Source organism: Bombina bombina, chromosome 10 (genome assembly GCF_027579735.1).
Source record: "Bombina bombina isolate aBomBom1 chromosome 10, aBomBom1.pri, whole genome shotgun sequence".
Lineage (NCBI taxonomy): Eukaryota > Metazoa > Chordata > Amphibia > Anura > Bombinatoridae > Bombina > Bombina bombina.
Genome location: NC_069508.1, coordinates 190,759,137 through 190,784,700, shown reverse-complemented (window position 1 = coordinate 190,784,700; position 25,564 = coordinate 190,759,137). Strand labels below are relative to the sequence as shown.

General features: G+C 39.9%; 1 protein-coding gene across 5 annotated transcripts in view; it reads left to right on the top strand.

Annotated features, from left to right (window-relative positions):
- SZT2 (SZT2 subunit of KICSTOR complex) overlaps positions 1 to 25,564 on the top strand; it is a 482,374-nt gene that overhangs the window by 269,261 nt on the left and 187,549 nt on the right. For all 5 annotated transcript variants that reach the window (XM_053693604.1, XM_053693601.1, XM_053693602.1 and 2 more), the window contains 6 exons: positions 5,607 to 5,737; positions 5,890 to 6,072; positions 18,857 to 19,118; positions 21,650 to 21,729; positions 23,522 to 23,644; positions 23,924 to 24,126. In XM_053693604.1, the coding sequence (XP_053549579.1) occupies positions 5,607 to 5,737; positions 5,890 to 6,072; positions 18,857 to 19,118; positions 21,650 to 21,729; positions 23,522 to 23,644; positions 23,924 to 24,126 (982 nt within the window). The remainder of the gene's footprint in view (positions 1 to 5,606; positions 5,738 to 5,889; positions 6,073 to 18,856; positions 19,119 to 21,649; positions 21,730 to 23,521; positions 23,645 to 23,923; positions 24,127 to 25,564) is intronic.

Below are 25,564 nucleotides of genomic sequence, written 5' to 3'. Positions count from 1 at the left end.
CAGTTTCTACTTTAGCTAAGCGTACCACTATCCCGGTGGAGGATAGCTGTGCTTTTTCAGATCCAATGGATAAAAAATTAGAGGGTTACCTTAAGAAAATGTTTGTTCAACAAGGTTTTATATTGCAACCCCTTGCATGTATCGCGCCGATTACGGCTGCGGCAGCATTTTGGATTGAGTCTCTGGAAGAGAACCTTAGTTCATCTACGCTAGACGACATTACGGACAGGCTTAGAGTCCTTAAACTAGCTAATTCATTCATTTCGGAGGCCGTAGTACATTTAACCAAACTTACGGCTAAGAACTCAGGATTCGCCATACAGGCACGTAGGGCGCTGTGGCTAAAATCCTGGTCAGCTGATGTTACTTCTAAGTCCAAATTACTTAATATACCTTTCAAGGGGCAGTCTTTATTTGGGCCCGGTTTGAAAGAAATTATCGCTGACATTACAGGAGGTAAGGGCCACGCCCTACCTCAAGACAAAGCCAAAGCTAAGGCTAGACAGTCTAATTTTCGTCCCTTTCGGAATTTCAAAACAGGAGCAGCATCAACCTCCACTGCACCAAAACAGGAGGGAGCTGTTGCTCGTTACAGGCAAGGCTGGAAGCCTAACCAGTCCTGGAACAAGAGCAAGCAGGCCAGGAAACCTGCTGCTGCCCCAAAGACAGCATGAACCGAGAGCCCCCGATCCGGGACCGGATCTAGTGGGGGGCAGACTTTCTCTCTTCGCCCAGGCCTGGGCAGAGATGTTCAGGATCCCTGGGCGCTAGAGATCATATCTCAGGGATACCTTCTAGACTTCAAATTATCTCCCCCAAGAGGGAGATTTCATCTGTCAAGGTTGTCAACAAACCAGATAAAGAAAGAAGCGTTTCTACGCTGTGTACAAGATCTGTTATTAATGGGAGTGATCCATCCGGTTCCGCGGTCGGAACAAGGACAAGGGTTCTACTCAAACCTGTTTGTGGTTCCCAAAAAAGAGGGAACTTTCAGGCCAATCTTAGATTTAAAGATTCTAAACAAATTCCTAAGAGTTCCATCGTTCAAAATGGAAACTATTCGGACAATCTTACCCATGATCCAAAAGGGTCAGTACATGACCACAGTGGATTTAAAAGATGCTTACCTTCACATACCGATTCACAAAGATCATCACCGGTATCTAAGGTTTGCCTTCTTAGACAGGCACTACCAGTTTGTAGCTCTTCCATTCGGATTGGCTACGGCTCCAAGAATCTTCACAAAGGTTCTGGGTGCCCTTCTGGCGGTACTAAGACCGCGAGGGATTTCGGTAGCTCCGTACCTAGACGACATTCTAATACAAGCTTCAAGCTTTCAAACTGCCAAGTCTCATACAGAGTTAGTTCTGGCATTTCTAAGGTCGCATGGATGGAAAGTGAACGAAAAGAAGAGTTCTCTTTTTCCTCTCACAAGAGTTCCATTCTTGGGGACTCTTATAGATTCTGTAGAAATGAAGATTTACCTGACAGAAGACAGGTTAACAAAGCTTCAAAATGCATGCCGTGTCCTTCATTCCATTCAACACCCGTCAGTAGCTCAATGCATGGAGGTGATCGGCTTAATGGTAGCGGCAATGGACATAGTACCTTTTGCACGCCTACACCTCAGACCGCTGCAATTGTGCATGCTAAGTCAGTGGAATGGGGATTACTCAGATTTGTCCCCTACTCTGAATCTGAATCAAGAGACCAGAAATTCTCTTCTATGGTGGCTTTATCGGCCACACCTGTCCAGGGGGATGCCATTCAGCAGGCCAGACTGGACAATTGTAACAACAGACGCCAGCCTACTAGGTTGGGGCGCTGTCTGGAATTCTCTGAAGGCTCAGGGACTATGGAATCAGGAGGAGAGTCTCCTTCCAATAAACATCCTGGAATTGAGAGCAGTTCTCAATGCCCTTCTGGCTTGGCCCCAATTAACAACTCGGGGGTTCATCAGGTTTCAGTCGGACAACATCACGACTGTAGCTTACATCAACCATCAGGGAGGGACAAGAAGCTCCCTAGCAATGATGGAAGTATCAAAGATAATTCGCTGGGCAGAGTCTCACTCTTGCCACCTGTCAGCAATCCACATCCCGGGAGTGGAGAACTGGGAGGCGGATTTCTTGAGTCGCCAGACTTTTCATCCGGGGGAGTGGGAACTTCATCCGGAGGTCTTTGCCCAAATACTTCGACGTTGGGGCAAACCAGAGATAGATCTCATGGCGTCTCGCCAGAACGCCAAACTTCCTCTCTACGGGTCCAGATCCAGGGATCCGGGAGCGGTTCTGATAGATGCTTTGACAGCACCTTGGAACTTCGGGATGGCTTATGTGTTTCCACCCTTCCCGCTGCTTCCTCGATTGATTGCCAAAATCAAACAGGAGAGAGCATCAGTGATTCTAATAGCGCCTGCATGGCCACGCAGGACTTGGTATGCAGATCTAGTGGACATGTCATCCTGTCCGCCTTGGTCTCTACCTCTAAGACAGGACCTTCTGATACAGGGTCCATTCAAACATCAAAATCTAACTTCTCTGAAGCTGACTGCTTGGAAATTGAACGCTTGATTTTATCAAAACGTGGTTTTTCTGAGTCGGTTATTGATACCCTGATACAGGCTAGGAAGCCTGTTACCAGAAGGATTTACCATAAAATATGGCGTAAATACCTATACTGGTGCGAATCCAAAGGTTACTCCTGGAGTAAGGTTAGGATCGCTAGGATATTGTCCTTTCTACAAGAAGGTTTAGAAAAGGGTTTATCAGCTAGTTCATTAAAGGGACAGATTTCAGCTCTGTCCATCTTGTTACACAGGCGTCTGTCAGAAAATCCAGACGTCCAGGCCTTTTGTCAGGCTTTAGCTAGGATCAAGCCTGTGTTTAAAGCTGTTGCTCCGCCATGGAGTTTAAACTTAGTTCTTAACGTTTTACAGGGTGTTCCGTTTGAACCCCTTCATTCCATTGATATAAAATTGTTATCTTGGAAAGTTCTGTTTTTAATGGCTATTTCCTCGGCTCGAAGAGTCTCTGAGTTATCAGCCTTACATTGTGATTCTCCTTATCTGATTTTTCACTCAGACAAGGTAGTTCTGCGTACTAAACCTGGGTTCTTACCTAAGGTAGTCACTAACAGGAATATCAATCAAGAGATTGTTGTTCCATCCTTGTGTCCAAATCCTTCTTCAAAGAAGGAACGTCTTCTACACAATCTGGATGTAGTTCGTGCCCTCAAGTTCTACTTGCAGGCAACTAAAGATTTTCGCCAAACTTCTTCCCTGTTTGTCGTTTATTCTGGACAGAGGAGAGGTCAAAAAGCTTCTGCTACCTCTCTCTCTTTTTGGCTTCGTAGCATAATACGTTTAGCCTATGAGACTGCTGGACAGCAGCCTCCTGAAAGAATTACAGCTCACTCCACTAGAGCTGTGGCTTCCACTTGGGCCTTTAAGAATGAGGCCTCTGTTGAACAGATTTGCAAGGCTGCAACTTGGTCTTCGCTTCATACTTTTTCCAAATTTTACAAATTTGACACTTTTGCTTCTTCGGAGGCTATTTTTGGGAGAAAGGTTCTTCAGGCAGTGGTTCCTTCTGTATAATGAGCCTGCCTATCCCTCCCGTCATCCGTGTACTTTTGCTTTGGTATTGGTATCCCAGAAGTAATGATGACCCGTGGACTGATCACACATAACAGAAGAAAACATAATTTATGCTTACCTGATAAATTCCTTTCTTCTGTTGTGTGATCAGTCCACGGCCCGCCCTGTTTTAAGGCAGGTAAATATCTTTTAAATTATACTCCAGTCACCACTTCACCCTTGGTTACTCCTTTCTCGTTGATTCTTGGTCGAATGACTGGGACTGACGTAGAGGGGAGGAGCTATATGCAGCTCTGCTGGGTGAATCCTCTTGCATTTCCTGTTGGGGAGGAGTTATATCCCAGAAGTAATGATGACCCGTGGACTGATCACACAACAGAAGAAAGGAATTTATCAGGTAAGCATAAATTATGTTTTTCATTCTTACACATATGATCAGAGCATATGATTTTGAAAGTTTTTTTCCCAATTTACTTATTTCTCTCTGTATCATTTGTTAAAGAAGCAGCAATTCACTACTGGGAGTTAGCAAAACACATGAGTAAGCCAATGATAATAGGTATATATGTGCAGCCACCAATCGGAAGCCATCTCCTGAATCTACCTAGGTATGCTTTTCAACAATGGTTACCAAGAGAACCAAGCAAATTAGATAAAAGAAGTAAATTGGAAAGTTTTTTAAAAGTGTATGCTCTATCTAAATCATGAAGGAAAATGTTTGGGCTTCATGTCTCTTTAAAAGTTAGATATAATGACATGCTTTTGGATCCTTTAAAGGGACGTAAAGGTGCAATATGAAAATGATTTAATGCTGATTGGTAGCTACATACATATGCCATCCCTGATTGGCTTAGGGGCTGTGCTCTGTTGTGAATTGTCTTTACGGGGATTAACACACAGGTGTAATCAAGCTATAGAGCTTCAAGAAAGTGCGTCATGGTATAGAGCATTTTGTTACTTAATGTCCCTTTAATTTTCCTCTTGGGTAGCAGTTTTTGGATTTTGGAATAGCTGAGAGAAGAAATGGAGAGCTTATTTTTTTGAATGATAGATTTTGTTTTGCAGTTTATGAAATGAAAACAGGATCTCTCGCTTCTTATTATTTAATAAATGAAGCAATATAAATTAAAGGGATAGAGAGGTCAAAATTAAAATGTGCATCGGTTGCATTTCAGTTTTAAAAAGCATTTTTGCAGAATACGCCTATTAGTAAAAATGCTTTAAAGTTATTAGTGTCTTTCAGTGGCCTATGCAAATATGTTGTGAGAGCCCGTGCACCAGCACACCTCAGGGAGTCAGCAGTGGCTTGAATGACACAATATACACAACAGTCGACTCTCGGATCTTGAATACTGGTGCAAGGGCTAATGGAAGCATATTGCAAACTTGCTTATATTTAAAGGGACAGGAAACCCCACATTTTGCTTTTATTATCCAGATACAATTTCAAACAACTTTCCAATTTACTTTTATTATCAAATTTGCTTCATTCTCTTGTTATCCTTTACTGAAGGAACATCATTGCACTACTGGCAGGAAGCTGAACACATCTAGTTAGCCAGTCACAAGTGACAAATGTGTGCTTGCACCAATCAGCAGCAGCTCCCACTAGTGTAGGTTATGTGCGTATTCTGTTTCCACAAGGGATACCAAGAGAATGAAGCACATTTGAAAATAGAAGTGAATTTAAAAGTCTTTTAAAATAAGATGCTCTATCTGAATCATGCAAGTTTAATTTTGTTTTTCCTATCCCTTTAAAACAGAAATACACCCATGCACATTTCAGTTTTGACCTTTCTATACCTTTAACGCATCAATAAGTAGTCATTGAACACAGTCATTGAAATCATTAAAATATACGTTTTTTTATCTGTGTGTAACAAAAAATAAATTAGTCTGGCACGTGCTGCCACTTAGAACATTTTTCTAAGAATAAAAGTGCACAGTACTTTTCACATCTACCTAAACTTTCCCATATTTACCTCCTATCCTCTTGGGCCCATTACAGCTCAAAAAGGCTTCCAGCGATTTGAAGCTATGGAACTTGCGTCTTCAGAGCGGCCTTTGGACCTTACATCACAAGGTCGTGGATTAGTCCCACGTCAACGGTTCCTCTTTGTAGAGATTCAGGACAAAAAGGTAATTTCTATTTCATTTTTAGAACCATCAAATGAATGTTGACCATTTCTAAGGTCTGTGTAATAAGCTACCATAAAGATATTATAGGCAATTTGTTAGCCCTCGTCCTCACCATCCTTCTGAGCACTTAATTAATCTTTCTCTGTTCACAGCTAACCTTGTACACCTATAACTGGTCTTCAGATCTAGGGGCATCTTTGAGTCGCTCTCTGGTGCGTTTGATACAATGGCAAAATGCCCGCGCACATGTGGTGCACTGTCTGCTGAGTCAAAAACTAGGACTCTTCCATCATTACTGTTTCACGGACACTCCTTTACATGATGACAACAAGCAGGTAAATGTATCCTGTCCTGAGAGATACAATAACTTGCAGATAATTGCCCCTATGACAATCTGGTAACTTTATTTAGACTCCTAACAAATGCTTTATCTAGTTCTGGAAAACAGGTAGTAAATCTCACAACCATCTTTCAAGGATGTTTGCAAGTGTCTTTACTGGCACATTTTAGTTCTCTTCGTGAGGCCTGGGGTCATAATGCCACCTTTAAGTCTCCTACTACTCCTATAACTCTCTCAATTTGCAGCACGTTATGTCCCGCTTTCCTCTGTAAGCAGATTCAGTGTAGATTTTCTAGTTCTGTGTAAGCGGACTTTATTTATAAAGTAGTGATATGTGTTTGGAGCCCTTGCGGAGCAGGCTAGCTCATGAAATCTTACTTTCTGCAAGCAAAGAAGCAGCGGCCGTCTGAAATTGATAAAACACCCCAAACTCATTTGATCTGGGTGATTGACAAGTCCTGCTCTTTCATGATTGGTTACAGGAGAACAAGGGGTGGTGCTGCACAAGAATTTACATATGCAAAGATAGCCGGGGCAGCGGATGTATAGCATCTGATGCCCACTTGTACAAAAGACAGGTGGACAGGTCCCCTTGTTGTGAATTCTGTCTGTCCAACTAATGATAAATTGGGCCTATTTGTTGTACACCTGGTTTAGATTTCCTAGCTGGTTTGGACTGGTATCACTCTATGGATCTGTATTTCTTGTACTGGTGTCCGGTTTAGGCAAAGAGGAGAATTGTAATTAACAAATAAAATAGGAATTTACTCACTTTGTCTTTAAGAAAAAAACAAAACACTAGTAAAGCCTTAAGACATTATTACTAATTGGATTTAAAAATAGCTTTAAAGGGACATTGAACACTATGAGGTTGTTACCCCTGTAGTTAATTTTTTTAATGTTTTCTACCTGCCTTTAGTAGATGAGATATTTTTTTTTTAACGTATCAGTGCACATACCGCCAGCAGATGCATCTTACAGTTTTTACATATCAGTGCACACCGCCAGCAGATGCATCTTACAGTTTTTACATATCAGTGCACACCGCCAGCAGATGTATCTTACAGTTTTTACATATCAGGGCACATACCGCCAGTAGATGTATCTTACAGTTTTTACATATCAGTGCACATACCGCCAGCAGATGTATCTTATAGTTTTTACATATCAGTGCACATACCTCCCATCAGATGTATCTTACAGTATTTACATATCAGTGCACATACCTCCCATCAGATGTATCTTACAGTATTTACATATCAGTGCACATACCTACCATCAGATGTATCTTACAGTATTTACATATCAGTGCACATACCTACCATCAGATGTATCTTACAGTATTTACATATCAGTGCACATACCTCCCATCAGATGTATCTTACAGTATTTACATATCAGTGCACATACCTCCCATCAGATGTATCTTACAGTATTTACATATCAGTGCACATACCTCCCATCAGATGTATCTTACAGTATTTACATATCAGTGCACATACCTACCATCAGATGTATCTTACAGTATTTACATATCAGTGCACATACCTACCATCAGATGTATCTTACAGTATTTACATATCAGTGCACATACCGCCAGCAGATGTATCTTATAGTTTTTACATATCAGTGCACATACCTCCCGTCAGATGTATCTTACAGTATTTACATATCAGTGCACATACCGCCTGCAGATGTATCTTACAGTGTTACATATCAGTGCGCATACTGCCAGCAGATGTATCTTACAGTGTTACATATCAGTGCGCATACTGCCAGCAGATGTATCTTACAGTGTTACATATCAGTGCACATACCGCCTGCAGATGTATCTTACAGTTTTTACATATCAGTGCACATACTGCCTGCAGATGTATCTTACAGTGTTACATATCAGTGCGCATACTGCCAGCAGATGTATCTTACAGTGTTACATATCAGTGCACATACCGCCTGCACATGTATCTTACAGTGTTACATATCAGTGCGCATACTGCCAGCAGATGTATCTTACAGTGTTACATATCAGTGCGCATACTGCCAGCAGATGTATCTTACAGTGTTACATATCAGTGCACATACCGCCAGCAGATGTGTCTTACATTTTTTACATATCAGGGCACATACCGCCAGCAGATGTATCTTACAATTTTTACATATCAGTGCACATACCGCCAGTAGATGTATCTTACAGTTTTTACATATCAGTGCACACATCGCCAGCAGATGTATCTTACAGTTTTTACATATCAGTGCACACATCGCCAGCAGATGTATCTTACAGTTTTTGCATATTAGTGCACATACTGCCAGCAGATGTATCTTACAGTTTTTGCATATTAGTGCGTATACCACCACAGATGTATCTTAGTTTTTACATATCAGGGCACACACCGCCAGCGGATTATCTTACAGTTTTTACATATTAGTGCACATACTGCCAGCAGATGTATGTTACAGGTTTTACATTTCAGTGCACATACCGCCAGCAGATGTATCTTACAGTTTTTACATATCATTTCACATACCGCCAGCAGATGTATCTTACAGTGTTACATATCAGTGCACATACCGCCAGCAGATGTATCTTACAGTAATTACATGTCAGTGCACAAACCACCAGCAGAAGTATCTTACAGTTTTTACAAATCAGTGCATATACCGCCAGCAGATGTATCTTACAGTTTTTACATATCAGTGCACATACCGCCAGCAGATGTATCTTACAGTTTTTACCTATCAGTGCACATACCACCAGCAGTTTATCTTACAGTTTTTACGTATCAGTGCATATACCGCCAGTAGATGTATCGTACAGTATTTACATATCAGTGCACATACCACCAGTAGATGTATCTTACAGTTTTTACATATCAGTGCACATACCGCCAGCAGATGTATCTTACAGTTTTTACATATCAGTGCACATACCGCCAGTAGATGTGTCTTACAGTTTTTACGTATCAGTGCACATACCGTCAGCAGATGTATCTTACAATTTTTACATATCAGTGCACATACCGCCAGTAGATGTATCTTACAGTTTTTACGTATCAGTGCACATACCGTCAGCAGATTTATCTTACAGTTTTTACATATCAGTGCACACACCGCCAGCAGATGTATCTTACAGTTTTTACATATCAGTGCATATACCGCCAGAAGATGTATCTTACGGTATTTACATATCAGTGCACATACCAACAGTAGATGTATCTTACAGTTTTTACATATCAGTGCATATACTGCCAGCAGGTGTATCTTACAGTTTTTACATATCAGTGCACATACCGCCAGCAGATGTATCTTACAGTTTTTACATATCAGTGCACATACCGCCAGCAGATGTATCTTACAGTTTTTACATATCAGTGCACATACCGCCAGCAGATGTATCTTACAGTTTTTACATATCAGTGCACATACCGTCAGCAGATGTATCTTACAGTTTTTACATATCAGTGCACATACCGTCAGCAGATGTATCTTACAGTTTTTACATATCAGTGCACATACCGCCAGTAGATGTATCTTACAGTGTTACATATCAGTGCACATACCGCCAGCAGATGTATCTTACAGTTTTTACATATAAGTGCACATACCGTCAGCAGATGTATCTTACAGTTTTTACATATCAGTGCACATACCGTCAGCAGATGTATCTTACAGTTTTTACATATCAGTGCACATACCGCCAGTAGATGTATCTTACAGTGTTACATATCAGTGCACATACTGCCAGTAGATGTATCTTACAGTGTTACATATCAGTGCACATACCGCCAGTAGATGTATCTTACAGTTTTTACATATCAGTGCACATACCGCCAGTAGATGTATCTTACAGTTTTTACATATCAGTGCACATACCGCCAGTAGATGTATGTTACAGTTTTTACATATCAGTGCAGATACCGCCAGCAGATGTATCTTACAGTTTTTACATATCAGTGCAGATACCGCCAGCAGATGTATCTTACAGTTTTTACATATCAGTGCACACACCGCCAGCAGATGTATCTTACAGTTTTTACATATCAGTGCACATACCGCCAGTAGATGTATCTTACAGTTTTTACATATCAGTGCACATACCGCCAGTAGATGTATCTTACAGTTTTTACATATCAGTGCACATACCGCCAGTAGATGTATCTTACAGTTTTTACTTATCAGTGCAGATACCGCCAGCAGATGTATCTTACAGTTTTTACATATCAGTGCAGATACCGCCAGCAGATGTATCTTACAGTTTTTACATATCAGTGCACACACCGCCAGCAGATGTATCTTACAGTTTTTACATATCAGTGCACATACCGCCAGTAGATGTATCTTACAGTTTTTACATATCACCGCACATACCGCCAGTAGATGTATCTTACAGTTTTTACATATCATTTCACATACCGCCAGCAGATGTATCTTACAGTGTTACATATCAGTGCACATACCGCCAGCAGATGTATCTTACAGTAATTACATGTCAGTGCACAAACCACCAGCAGATGTATCTTACAGTTTTTACAAATCAGTGCATATACCGCCAGCAGATGTATCTTACAGTTTTTACATATCAGTGCACATAACGCCAGCAGATGTATCTTACAGTTTTTACCTATCAGTGCACATACCACCAGCAGTTTATCTTACAGTTTTTACGTATCAGTGCATATACCGCCAGTAGATGTATCGTACAGTATTTACATATCAGTGCACATACCACCAGTAGATGTATCTTACAGTTTTTACATATCAGTGCACATACCGCCAGCAGATGTATCTTACAGTTTTTACATATCAGTGCACATACCGCCAGTAGATGTGTCTTACAGTTTTTACGTATCAGTGCACATACCATCAGCAGATGTAGCTTACAATTTTTACATATCAGTGCACATACCGCCAGTAGATGTATCTTACAGTTTTTACGTATCAGTGCACATACCGTCAGCAGATTTATCTTACAGTTTTTACATATCAGTGCACACACCGCCAGCAGATGTATCTTACAGTTTTTACATATCAGTGCATATACCGCCAGAAGATGTATCTTACGGTATTTACATATCAGTGCACATACCAACAGTAGATGTATCTTACAGTTTTTACATATCAGTGCACATACTGCCAGCAGATGTATCTTACAGTTTTTACATATCAGTGCACATACCGCCAGCAGATGTATCTTACAGTTTTTACATATCAGTGCACATACCGCCAGCAGATGTATCTTACAGTTTTTACATATCAGTGCACATACCGCCAGCAGATGTATCTTACAGTTTTTACATATCAGTGCACATACCGTCAGCAGATGTATCTTACAGTTTTTACATATCAGTGCACATACCGTCAGCAGATGTATCTTACAGTTTTTACATATCAGTGCACATACCGCCAGTAGATGTATCTTACAGTGTTACATATCAGTGGACATACCGCCAGTAGATGTATCTTACAGTGTTACATATCAGTGCACATACCGCCAGTAGATGTATCTTACAGTGTTACATATCAGTGCACATACTGCCAGTAGATGTATCTTACAGTGTTACATATCAGTGCACATACCGCCAGCAGATGTATCTTACAGTTTTTACATATCAGTGCACATACCGCCAGTAGATGTATCTTACAGTTTTTACATATCAGTGCACATACCGCCAGTAGATGTATGTTACAGTTTTTACATATCAGTGCAGATACCGCCAGCAGATGTATCTTACAGTTTTTACATATCAGTGCAGATACCGCCAGCAGATGTATCTTACAGTTTTTACATATCAGTGCACACACCGCCAGCAGATGTATCTTACAGTTTTTACATATCAGTGCACATACCGCCAGTAGATGTATCTTACAGTTTTTACATATCAGTGCACATACCGCCAGTAGATGTATCTTACAGTTTTTACATATCAGTGCACATACCGCCAGTAGATGTAGCTTACAGTTTTTACTTATCAGTGCAGATACCGCCAGCAGATGTATCTTACAGTTTTTACATATCAGTGCAGATACCGCCAGCAGATGTATCTTACAGTTTTTACATATCAGTGCACATACCGCCAGCAGATGTATCTTACAGTTTTTACATATCAGTGCACATACCGCCAGTAGATGTATCTTACAGTTTTTACATATCAGCGCACATACCGCCAGTAGATGTATCTTACAGTTTTTACATATCAGTGCACATACCGCCAGCAGATGTATCTTACAGTTTTTACATATCAGTGCACACATCGCCAGCAGATGTATCTTACAGTTTTTACATATCAGTGCACACACCGCCAGCAGATGTATCTTACAGTTTTTACATATCAGTGCACATACCGCCAGTAGATGTATCTTACAGTTTTTACATATCAGTGCACATACCGCCAGTAGATGTATCTTACAGTTTTTACATATCAGTGCAGATACCGCCAGCAGATGTATCTTACAGTTTTTACATATCAGTGCACACACCGCCAGCAGATGTATCTTACAGTTTTTACATATCAGTGCACATACCGCCAGTAGATGTATCTTACAGTTTTTACATATCAGTGCACATACCGCCAGTAGATGTATCTTACAGTTTTTACATATCAGTGCACATACCGCCAGTAGATGTAGCTTACAGTTTTTACTTATCAGTGCAGATACCGCCAGCAGATGTATCTTACAGTTTTTACATATCAGTGCAGATACCGCCAGCAGATGTATCTTACAGTTTTTACATATCAGTGCACACACCGCCAGCAGATGTATCTTACAGTTTTTACATATCAGTGCACATACCGCCAGTAGATGTATCTTACAGTTTTTACATATCACCGCACATACCGCCAGTAGATGTATCTTACAGTTTTTACATATCATTTCACATACCGCCAGCAGATGTATCTTACAGTGTTACATATCAGTGCACATACCGCCAGCAGATGTATCTTACAGTAATTACATGTCAGTGCACAAACCACCAGCAGAAGTATCTTACAGTTTTTACAAATCAGTGCATATACCGCCAGCAGATGTATCTTACAGTTTTTACATATCAGTGCACATAACGCCAGCAGATGTATCTTACAGTTTTTACCTATCAGTGCACATACCACCAGCAGTTTATCTTACAGTTTTTACGTATCAGTGCATATACCGCCAGTAGATGTATCTTACAGTATTTACATATCAGTGCACATACCACCAGTAGATGTATCTTACAGTTTTTACATATCAGTGCACATACCGCCAGCAGATGTATCTTACAGTTTTTACATATCAGTGCACATACCGCCAGTAGATGTGTCTTACAGTTTTTACGTATCAGTGCACATACCGTCAGCAGATGTATCTTACAATTTTTACATATCAGTGCACATACCGCCAGTAGATGTATCTTACAGTTTTTACGTATCAGTGCACATACCGTCAGCAGATTTATCTTACAGTTTTTACATATCAGTGCACACACCGCCAGCAGATGTATCTTACAGTTTTTACATATCAGTGCATATACCGCCAGAAGATGTATCTTACGGTATTTACATATCAGTGCACATACCAACAGTAGATGTATCTTACAGTTTTTACATATCAGTGCATATACTGCCAGCAGGTGTATCTTACAGTTTTTACATATCAGTGCACATACCGCCAGCAGATGTATCTTACAGTTTTTACATATCAGTGCACATACCGCCAGCAGATGTATCTTACAGTTTTTACATATCAGTGCACATACCGCCAGCAGATGTATCTTACAGTTTTTACATATCAGTGCACATACCGCCAGCAGATGTATCTTACAGTTTTTACATATCAGTGCACATACCGTCAGCAGATGTATCTTACAGTTTTTACATATCAGTGCACATACCGCCAGTAGATGTATCTTACAGTGTTACATATCAGTGCACATACCGCCAGTAGATGTATCTTACAGTGTTACATATCAGTGCACATACCGCCAGTAGATGTATCTTACAGTGTTACATATCAGTGCACATACTGCCAGTAGATGTATCTTACAGTGTTACATATCAGTGCACATACCGCCAGCAGATGTATCTTACAGTTTTTACATATCAGTGCACATACCGCCAGTAGATGTATCTTACAGTTTTTACATATCAGTGCACATACCGCCAGTAGATGTATGTTACAGTTTTTACATATCAGTGCAGATACCGCCAGCAGATGTATCTTACAGTTTTTACATATCAGTGCACATACCGCCAGCAGATGTATCTTACAGTTTTTACATATCAGTGCACACACCGCCAGCAGATGTATCTTACAGTTTTTACATATCAGTGCACATACCGCCAGTAGATGTATCTTACAGTTTTTACATATCAGTGCACATACCGCCAGTAGATGTATCTTACAGTTTTTACATATCAGTGCACATACCGCCAGTAGATGTAGCTTACAGTTTTTACTTATCAGTGCAGATACCGCCAGCAGATGTATCTTACAGTTTTTACATATCAGTGCAGATACCGCCAGCAGATGTATCTTACAGTTTTTACATATCAGTGCACACACCGCCAGCAGATGTATCTTACAGTTTTTACATATCAGTGCACATACCGCCAGTAGATGTATCTTACAGTTTTTACATATCAGCGCACATACCGCCAGTAGATGTATCTTACAGTTTTTACATATCAGTGCACATACCGCCAGCAGATGTATCTTACAGTTTTTACATATCAGTGCACACATCGCCAGCAGATGTATCTTACAGTTTTTACATATCAGTGCACATACCGCCAGTAGATGTATCTTACAGTTTTTACATATCAGTGCACATACCGCCTGTAGATGTATCTTACAGTTTTTACATATCAGTGCACATACCGCCAGTAGATGTATCTTACAGTTTTTACATATCAGAGCACATAACGCCAGTAGATGTATCTTACAGTTTTTACATATCAGTGCACATACCGCCAGTAGATGTATCTTACAGTTTTTACATATCAGTGCACACACCGCCAGCAGATGTATCTTACAGTTTTTACATATCAGTGCACATACCGCCAGCAGATGTATCTTACAGTTTTTACATATCAGTGCAGATACCGCCAGCAGATGTATCTTACAGTTTTTACATATCAGTGCACATACCGCTAGTAGATGTATCTTACAGTTTTTACATATCAGTGCACACACCGCCAGCAGATGTATCTTACAGTTTTTACATATCAGTGCACAAACCGCCAGCAGATGTATCTTACAGTTTTTACATATCAGTGCAGATACCGCCAGTAGATGTATCTTACAGTATTTACTGATGTATCTTACAGTTTTTACATATCAGTGCACATACCGCCAGTAGATGTATCGTAAAGTTTTTACATATCAGTGCACATACCGCCAGTAGATGTATCTTACAGTATTTACTGATGTATCTTACAGTTTTTACATATCAGTGCACATACCGCCAGTAGATGTATCTTAAAGTTTTTACATATCAGTGCACATACCGCCAGTAGATGTATCTTACAGTATTTACTGATGTATCTTACAGTTTTTACATATCAGTGCACATACCGCCAGTAGATGTATCTTACAGTATTTACAGATGTATCTTACAGTTTTTACATATCAGGGCACATACCGCCAGTAGATGTATCTTACAGTTTTTACATATCAGTGCACATACCGCCAGTAGATGTATCTTACAGTTTTTACATATCAGTGCACATACCGCCAGTAGATGTATCTTACAGTTTTTAAATATCAGTGCACATACCACCAGCAGATGTATGTTACAGTATTTACATATCAGTGCACATATCACCAGCAGATGTATCTTACAGTTTTTACATATCAGTGCACATACCGCCAGTAGATGTATCTTACAGTTTTTACATATCAGTGCACATACCGCCAGTAGATGTATCTTACAGTTTTTACATATCAGTGCACATACCGCCAGTAGATGTATCTTACAGTTTTTACATATCAGTGCACATACCGCCAGTAGATGTATCTTACAGTATTTACTGATGTATCTTACAGTTTTTACATATCAGTGCACATACCGCCAGTAGATGTATCTTACAGTATTTACAGATGTATCTTACAGTTTTTACATATCAGTGCACATACCGCCAATAGATGTATCTTACAGTTTTTACATATCAGTGCACATACCGCCAGCAGATGTATCTTACAGTTTTTACATATCAGTGCACATACCGCCAGTAGATGTAACTTACAGTATTTACTGATGTATCTTACAGTTTTTACATATCAGTGCACATACCGCCAGCAGATGTATCTTACAGTTTTTACATATCAGTGCACATACCGCCAATACATGTATTTTACAGTTTTTACATATCAGTGCACATACCGCCAGTAGATGTAACTTACAGTATTTACTGATGTATCTTACAGTTTTTACATATCAGTGCACACACCGCCAGCAGATGTATCTTACAGTTTTTACATATCAGTGCACATACCGCCAGCAGATGTATCTTACAGTTTTTACATATCAGTGCACATACCGCCAGCAGATGTATCTTACAGTTTTTACATATCAGTGCACATACCGCCAATAGATGTATCTTACAGTTTTTACATATCAGTGCACATACCGCCAGCAGATGTATCTTACAGTTTTTACATATCAGTGCACATACCGCCAGTAGATGTAACTTACAGTATTTACTGATGTATCTTACAGTTTTTACATATCAGTGCACACACCGCCAGCAGATGTATCTTACAGTTTTTACATATCAGTGCACACACCGCCAGCAGATGTATCTTACAGTTTTTACATATCAGTGCACATACCGCCAGCAGATGTATCTTACAGTTTTTACATATCAGTGCACATACCGCCAGTAGATGTGTCTTACAGTTTTTACGTATCAGTGCACATACCGCCAGTAGATGTATCTTACAGTTTTTACATATCAGTGCACATACCACCAGCAGATGTATCTTAGTTTTTACATATCAGTGCACATACCGCCAGTAGATGCATCTTACAGTTTTTACATATCAGTGCACATACCACCAGTAGATGTATCTTACAGTTTTTACATATCAGTGCACATACCGCCAGCAGATGTATCTTACAGTTTTTACATATCAGTGCACATACCGTCAGCAGATGTATCTTACAGTTTTTACATATCAGTGCACACACCGCCAGCAGATGTATCTTACAGTTTTTACGTATCAGGGCACATACCGCCAGCAGATGTATCTTACAGTTTTTACGTATCAGGGCACATACCGCCAGCAGATGTATCTTACAGTTTTTACGTATCAGTGCACATACCGCCAGTAGATGTATCTTACAGTTTTTACGTATCAGTGCACATACCGCCAGCAGATGTATCTTACAGTTTTTACGTATCAGGGCACATACCGCCAGCAGATGTATCTTACAGTTTTTACATATCAGTGCACATACCGCCAGTAGATGTATCTTACAGTTTTTACATATCAGTGCACATACCGCCAGCAGATGTATCTTACAGTTTTTACATATCAGTGCACATACCGCCAGTAGATGTGTCTTACAGTTTTTACGTATCAGTGCACATACCGCCAGTAGATGTATCTTACAGTTTTTACATATCAGTGCACATACCGCCAGCAGATGTATCTTACAGTTTTTACATATCAGTGCACATACCGCCAGTAGATGCATCTTACAGTTTTTACATATCAGTGCACATACCGCCAGTAGATGTATCTTACAGTTTTTACATATCAGTGTACATACCGCCAGCAGATGTATCTTACAGTTTTTACATATCAGTGCACATACCGTCAGCAGATGTATCTTACAGTTTTTACATATCAGTGCACATACCGCCAGCAGATGTATCTTACAGTTTTTACGTATCAGTGCACATACCGCCAGCAGATGTATCTTACAGTTTTTACGTATCAGGGCACATACCGCCAGCAGATGTATCTTACAGTTTTTACATATCAGTGCACATACCGCCAGTAGATGCATCTTACAGTTTTTACATATCAGTGCACATACCGCCAGTAGATGTATCTTACAGTTTTTACATATCAGTGTACATACCGCCAGCAGATGTATCTTACAGTTTTTACATATCAGTGCACATACCGTCAGCAGATGTATCTTACAGTTTTTACATATCAGTGCACACACCGCCAGCAGATGTATCTTACAGTTTTTACGTATCAGGGCACATACCGCCAGCAGATGTATCTTACAGTTTTTACGTATCAGTGCACATACCGCCAGTAGATGTATCTTACAGTTTTTACGTATCAGGGCACATACCGCCAGCAGATGTATCTTACAGTTTTTACGTATCAGTGCACATACCTCCAGTAGATGTATCTTACAGTTTTTACATATCAGTGCACACACCGCCAGCAGATGTATCTTACAGTTTTTACGTATCAGGGCACATACCGCCAGCAGATGTATCTTACAGTTTTTACGTATCAGTGCACATACCTCCAGTAGATGTATCTTACAGTTTTTACATATCAGTGCACACACCGCCAGCAGATGTATCTTACAGTTTTTACGTATCAGGGCACATACCGCCAGCAGATGTATCTTACAGTTTTTACGTATCAGTGCACATACCGCCAGTAGATGTATCTTACAGTTTTTACGTATCAGTGCACATACCGCCAGCAGATGTATCTTACAGTTTTTACGTATCAGGGCACATACCGCCAGCAGATGTATCTTACAGTTTTTACATATCAGTGCACATACCGCCAGCAGATCTATATTTTCTCTTTTGTATCTGCAGGATCCAAACCCATTCCTGAACTCAACCTTAGAAGTGGACGCTCTGATCAAAAGCGCAACACCCCCACCTTACAAAGAACAGACTCGGCTCAGTGCAGCAGGGCGCAGCTTGCCGTCGCTTCACTTCCCTGCAGACATGGTGCCTTTCGATGAGGTTCTGAGGGATGTTATGCCAGCTAAGCCCATGCAGCTATTATCTGAGCTGGACACTGTGTCCAGACATGGGGCTCAGTTTCTAGAGCTCAAATGCACTGAAAGAAAAGGTCAGAAATCATACAGACATTTCCCCGTGCAGTGATTACTCCTACGTTATATGCTTATGTCTCAATGTAGGAACATCAGCTTAATCACAAAACATAAAGGGATATTAAACTCATAGTTAAATCCCCAATGTGCAGCCATTTCCCAATAATCTAGCACCTTGTAATTACAACATTTTTCTGCAGTCTTCCAATAGTTTAACATATCAGCAGAGTTCGAACTATATTAGAACAGATTTACACCATATTTGCTGCAATTGTTTTTCAGTGGTAAAACTCTACTTACTCCTTTTTCACCTTATTTGGAGAAGTCGATCTGGGCGTGAGCCGGAAAAAACAGGGTTTACCATTGTCATTGTGTTAAGAAAAATCTCAAGTCTTTATTGGCTCCTCCAAATAAGGACAGTGATGGATGGAGTTTGACTATTGAAAACAATTGCATCATGCAAGGTGTTAATCTGTTCACAACGTGTTTGCTGTATCGTTAACTAATTCGGATACATATACCTTCCTTCTGTTTAGGAGCCGCAGAGTGCTGCTGGTCTCAGGCAGAAAATGATGCTGTCAGCTGTGCTATTCACATAACCCAGCTGTGCTCTGTGACTCCTGAGATGTACTTTACCTGTGTGTTTAATCACATTTGCATTGCAGGATCACTAGTTTCAAAATGAATTACTCTAGCGGATTAGAGCGTCTTTTTGTTTTACTGTAACAGCCCTTTAAGGAACGAATATGTGAGCTAGGGGATATAAAGAGAACAATATTTAAAGGGACATGAAATGATTCAGATAAATCATACAATTTTAATCAAACTTCTATTTTACATCTATTACCAAATTTGCTTTGTTCTTTTGGTATCCTTTGTTGAAGGAGCAGCAACACACTACTGTGAGCTTGCTGAACACATCTGGTGAGCCAATGACAATAGGCATATATGTGCAGGCACCAATTAGCAACTAGCTCCCAGTAGTGCATTGCTGTTCCTTCGTCTATCTAGGTATGCTTTTCAACAATGGGATACTAAGAGAATTAAGCAAATTTGATAAGAGAAATAAATTGGAAAGCTGTTAAAAATGACATGCTCTGAATAATGACAGAACAATTATGGGTTTTATGTCCCTTTTAATGAGAGGATTGAAATACCAGATGGTTTTCTACGATTTTGATACTTTGTGCTGTTTCAATAGAAAACCTCCCCAGTGGCTCAACGTGAGCTACAAATTCAGCATTTCTGTCACGATATGGCGAGAGAGGTGCGACAGATTGTTACACTGAAAGAAACTGATTCAGTTGTTGCATAGTTTACATCTAGTACGTTTAAATGCTTTTGTTAGGTTTGCTGCCATCTAGTGGTATTACTTGTAAAGACATTTATCGTTTCATCAGAGTTAAAGGGATATGGGATGCAAAAATGTTAGAGCATGTTATTTCTTTATTGCTTGCATATAACTATGTGTTTAACGCTGCAAAGGGATTAAACACATAGTTAAAGTCAGCCAGAGAGCAGCAATGCACTACTGGGACCTAGCTGAACACATCTAGTGAGCCAATGACAAGAGACAAATGTGTATAGCCATCAATCACCAGCTAGCTCCCAGTAGTGAAGGATATGTGCATATTCTTTTTCAACAAACAATACAAAAAGAGCAAAGTACATTTGAAAATAGAACTAAATTTAAGTGTCTCAGAATAACATGCTCTATCCCTTTAAGCATTACGTATAGTTATCTACATATCTTTGTAGGAAACTCATTCCCCCGTTGTTTTGAGCACATATTTTTTTCCCTGCTCCTAATTTTTGGCTCTTACTCCTCCTTACACCTCACTGATTGGCTATACCTTAAACTGATTTATCTGTGAGGTGGGAGAGGTTTATAGGCTTTGGGGTTTGGGAAACTTTGCTTCCTCCTGGTAGGAATGTCTATTCTATATGTAACAGATCGTGGACTCTCACCACCTATATGAAAGAAATGAATTTATCAGGTAAGATATAAATATTTTTTTCTTCTTTCATGGTTAAGATAAAACATTTTAAACAACTTTCCAATTTACTTCTATCATCAATTTTGCTTCAATCTCTTGGTACCGTTTATTGAAGGAGCAGCAATGCATTACTGGGAGCAAGATGAACTCAATGTTAAGCCAATAAAAATAAGCTTAAATTTGCTGCAACCAATCCACATCTCCTGAGCTTACCTAAGTATCCTTTTCAACAAAGATACAGAGAGAACAAAGCAAAATTAGATAAAAGAAATAAATTGAAAAGATGTTTAAAATGACATCATGTATCCGAATCATGAAAGAAAAATTCTGGGTTTAATTTTCCTTTAAGTCACCCAAGTAGCAAAGTCTGTGTTTTATTGTCTGTAGCATGGATTCAGCCTCGTTATCAGCAGATATAACACCAGGGAGGGTTTCTGCTCTCATGGATTTAATTGTAGGAGTGAAATGTTACACTGCATGGGAATATTTTATGTCTAGAATGGATATTGGAGGTTTGGTACCGGAGCTAACATTTTTCTTTCTCACTTTAGAGGTGGAAAAGCAACTAAAGATTGAGAACCTGTTTGTGACGTGGCAGCAGCGGTCCGCTCAGTCCAACATGCCCATCAGTGTGAGTGCATAAACCTAACACAAGATGGCAGAGAGGTCTATCTGACCAACCGCTCTAGTTCACAAATTGTATTCCTGATGTGCCATATGTCTGTCTCTGAGAGTATAGGAATGTTTCTGTTGCTATTAGAGAATCAAATTAATATTTATTTTCTTTTAAACCCCATCAACATAGCACTTTTCTGTCTTGTCCATCCTCTCTTGCCATTTTAAAGGGATATTAAAATGCCACTAAAAGAATCAAGAAATTACAAGCTCTATTCTGTCATTCTTGCATTTCTAAACCTAGATTTGTTTAACTTCTGCTTGGGAGCTGCAACGCTTGTAGATCCTGAGCTGTACACTGCTAGTGAGGCAGTCAGACAAGCGACCAATAACTAACTGTTTTTTTATTGGATGCTACAAGGCTTGTAGATTCTGAGAAGGACACTGCTAGTGAGCCAATCAGGTGTGGCAGTCAGACAAGCCACCAATCACTAACTGTTTTTTTATTGGATGCTACAAGGCTTGTAGATTCTGAGAAGGACACTGCTAGTGAGCCAATCAGGTGTGGCAGTCAGACAAGCCACCAATCACTAACTGTTTTTTTATTGGATGCTACAAGGCTTGTAGATTCTGAGAAGGACACTGCTAGTGAGCCAATCAGGTGTGGCAGTCAGACAAGCCACCAATCACTAACTGTTTTTTTTATTGGATGCTACAAGGCTTTCAGTTCTCATGCAGTAGTTTATATGTTAAACCACTTCCCAGGGGTTAAACACACAGGGGTTGATCCCAATCCTTAAGAAAAGCTTATTAATTATTTTTTCTACAAAAATCACTATTCAAGTCTTTAGGGATTTTTGTGGTTAGATAGATCAGCTTCTCTAAAGGTTAGCTATGGTCAGTAATGCAATAATTACATACATTAATACAATAGAGCAGGGGTGGCCAACTGGCAGCCCAAGGGCCTCATGTGGCCCTCAGCAGTAAACTTTGAATGCTTTTGTGGCCCCAGGACAAGGCAGAAATAAAAATGTGTGCTCTAAACTCAACAGATTCCCCAAAAAGGGGAAACTAGAAGATGAGGTTACCCTGCAACCTTACCTACATCCCCTGTGTGTGTAATAATCCGTTATATGCTGCCCTTAAAGGGATATGAAGCAAAAAAAATTATTTTGTGATTCAGACAGAATATACAGCTTTAAAAAGTTTCCAGTTTACTTCTCTTATCAAAATTGCATAATTCCCATGGTATTCTGTGTTAGATACCTAGGTAGATGACTGGAGCACTGCATGGCAGGAAATAGCGCTGCCCTCTAACGCTCTTGCAAATGGATAACATTGTTGCAAAACTGTTGCCATATAGTGATAGACACGTGCACGCTCCTAAGCATACATCCCTGTTTTTTGTTTACAAAATACCAAGAGTACAAAGACAATTTGATAATAGAACTAAGTTAAGAAAGTTGTTTAAAATTGAATGCTCTATCTGATCATTAAAGAGAAAAATTTTGGGTTTCATATCCCTTTAATATTGACCTATTGCCCCATGTGTAAGGATTTGTCCGTCCCTGAATTAGAGCATTTCATTTCTGTATTAGAATCACCCTGTAAGATCTTTATTCTTCCTGTGATGTAGGCTGTGCACGGTTTGTATTATGGATTTGCCTATAGCAAGGATCTGCTTTGTGTTTCATTAAATGAGCCACTGACATCTTTACTGTGAGGCTTTGTCTCATTTCCTGCCAGTACCTTCCCATCCTTTCTTCTGTACAATCCCTGTCTGGTTTTCCTTATCATCTACTCTACAGGCTGCAGATTTAGACACTCTAAAGCAATCTGCAAGACTGGTTCATTACTGTGCCACGCCCCTGCTGTTTGACCCATCATTCCAAGCGCAAGTTCAAAGTGACCAGGGCCGGAGTGAGGGCAAAGTGAGTATATGCTGTCACATTACATGTATTTGTACCTCTGGGTAGGGTGCGACCTTCAGCCCTGTATTAACTTCTATTATTAGTGCTGCCTTAGCAACCCGCAGTACACGTGAGAAATCCCTTCATATGAAATTAGAGACTCTTAAGTACAATACTGATCCAATCACCCACCATGACATGAAAAATCATGGCGGATGTTTAAATATCTATTTTAGATCTGGGCTTTAAAAGGTGTTATGTGTGTGCAGATACTTATATCTGGGTATGTTGTTTACTCAGAAGCGACATCGCTCCAATGACTCTGGCACATCTGGGAGAGATCGCAGTCACAGTTGTGACTCTGCTGAGATACCACCGAGTAAAGCGAAGGAGGAGCCGTGGTTGCTTGAACTATGCACAGCATTCATGCAGCAGTATATTCAATACCTTCAAAGCACTGGCTTTATTCTTGTGCAGTTACGTCCTGCATCACCGGCCCGCAGGTAGGAACGTAACGTTTAACTTCTCCCAATTTCTTTTTTTTTTAACTTGACAAATTGGGTGAGGCTAATTACAAATCTGATGTATGCGTCAAGATTTAATGGCAGACAAAAACATCTTGATGAAACTTATATTAAATACCAAAGATATATTGATGTATATAGTATAACAAGTGGTGGCTTGCTATTAAAGGGACATGAAACACATTTTTTTTCTTTCTATCGTGATTCAGATAGAGAATACAATTCTAAACAACTTTCCAATTTGCTTCACTCTCTTGGTATCCTTTGTTGAAGGAGCAGCAGTGCACTACTGGGAGCTAACTGAACGCTTTGGGTGAACCAATGACATGAGGCATTTATGTCCAGCCACCAATTAGCAGCTCCTGGGTCTGCCTATCTTTCCTTTTTTCAACAAAGGATACCTAAAGAACTAGACAAGTTAGATAATAGAATTGAATGACATGCTTTATCTGAATCATGAACGTTTCATTTTGACTAAACTATCCCTTTAACCTTTGTCTACATGTGCTGCCATTCTGAATGGGAAAAAAGGAATTAAACGGAATATAAAGATCTTTTTTTTTTTACATGGGTAGCATTTGTTAGACTTTATTCCAGGGTTTTCTATGCTCATGTATTTGGGATCCTGTGAAGGGAAAGACATTTTCCCTAAACCCTAAAATCGTTTATTTAGTTTTTCCACCAAAACGGGGTTGAAGGTTTTATTCCAACCTCCTTATTGTTCCGAAGAAAGAAGTGTAATTTCATCCAGTTCTTAGTTTTAACCCTTTCCTGCTGGTACTTATTTTTCTACATCGGAACAAAGTTCTGATGTAAACAAATAAGTAATCACGTGATTTGAATGATGCGGTTTTGTCAGGGGGGAGTGCCTATGACACTAGGCACGCCCTCCAACCCGCGATCCCATTGAGGAAGCCGTTATGGCTTTAGTACAGCCAAACGGCTAGGACATTCCATGCCGTCCTAACGACGGGAAGGGGGTTAAACAACAGCACAATTTTATAAGTTCCCTATTAATGTTGAGATATATTTCCTTTGTTCAGTAAGCTTTGTCTTGGAACCACGTCAATACATAACCGCCGTGGTTATATGAAAGATGTTTATCTTCCGTCATTCCAAATTATTTTCTTTTACTATAGCTATAGTTCCAATGATTACGCCTAAGTATTTCATAGTCTTCTAGCAGGTATGAAATCTCAGAAATACCTTCTTTGGGCATTAACCTTGTAAAGTCATCTATAGAGTTGCGGTCTTTAAATTAGTGTTGGGAAACTTTGGCTCTCATGATGTTTCAGAACTACATTACCCATGATGCTTAGGCACTCTGAAGTCTAGTTGAGCATCATGGGAAATGTAGTTCTGAAACATGTGGAGGGCCAAGGTTCCCAATCCCTGCATTAAAGGGGCAGTAACACCT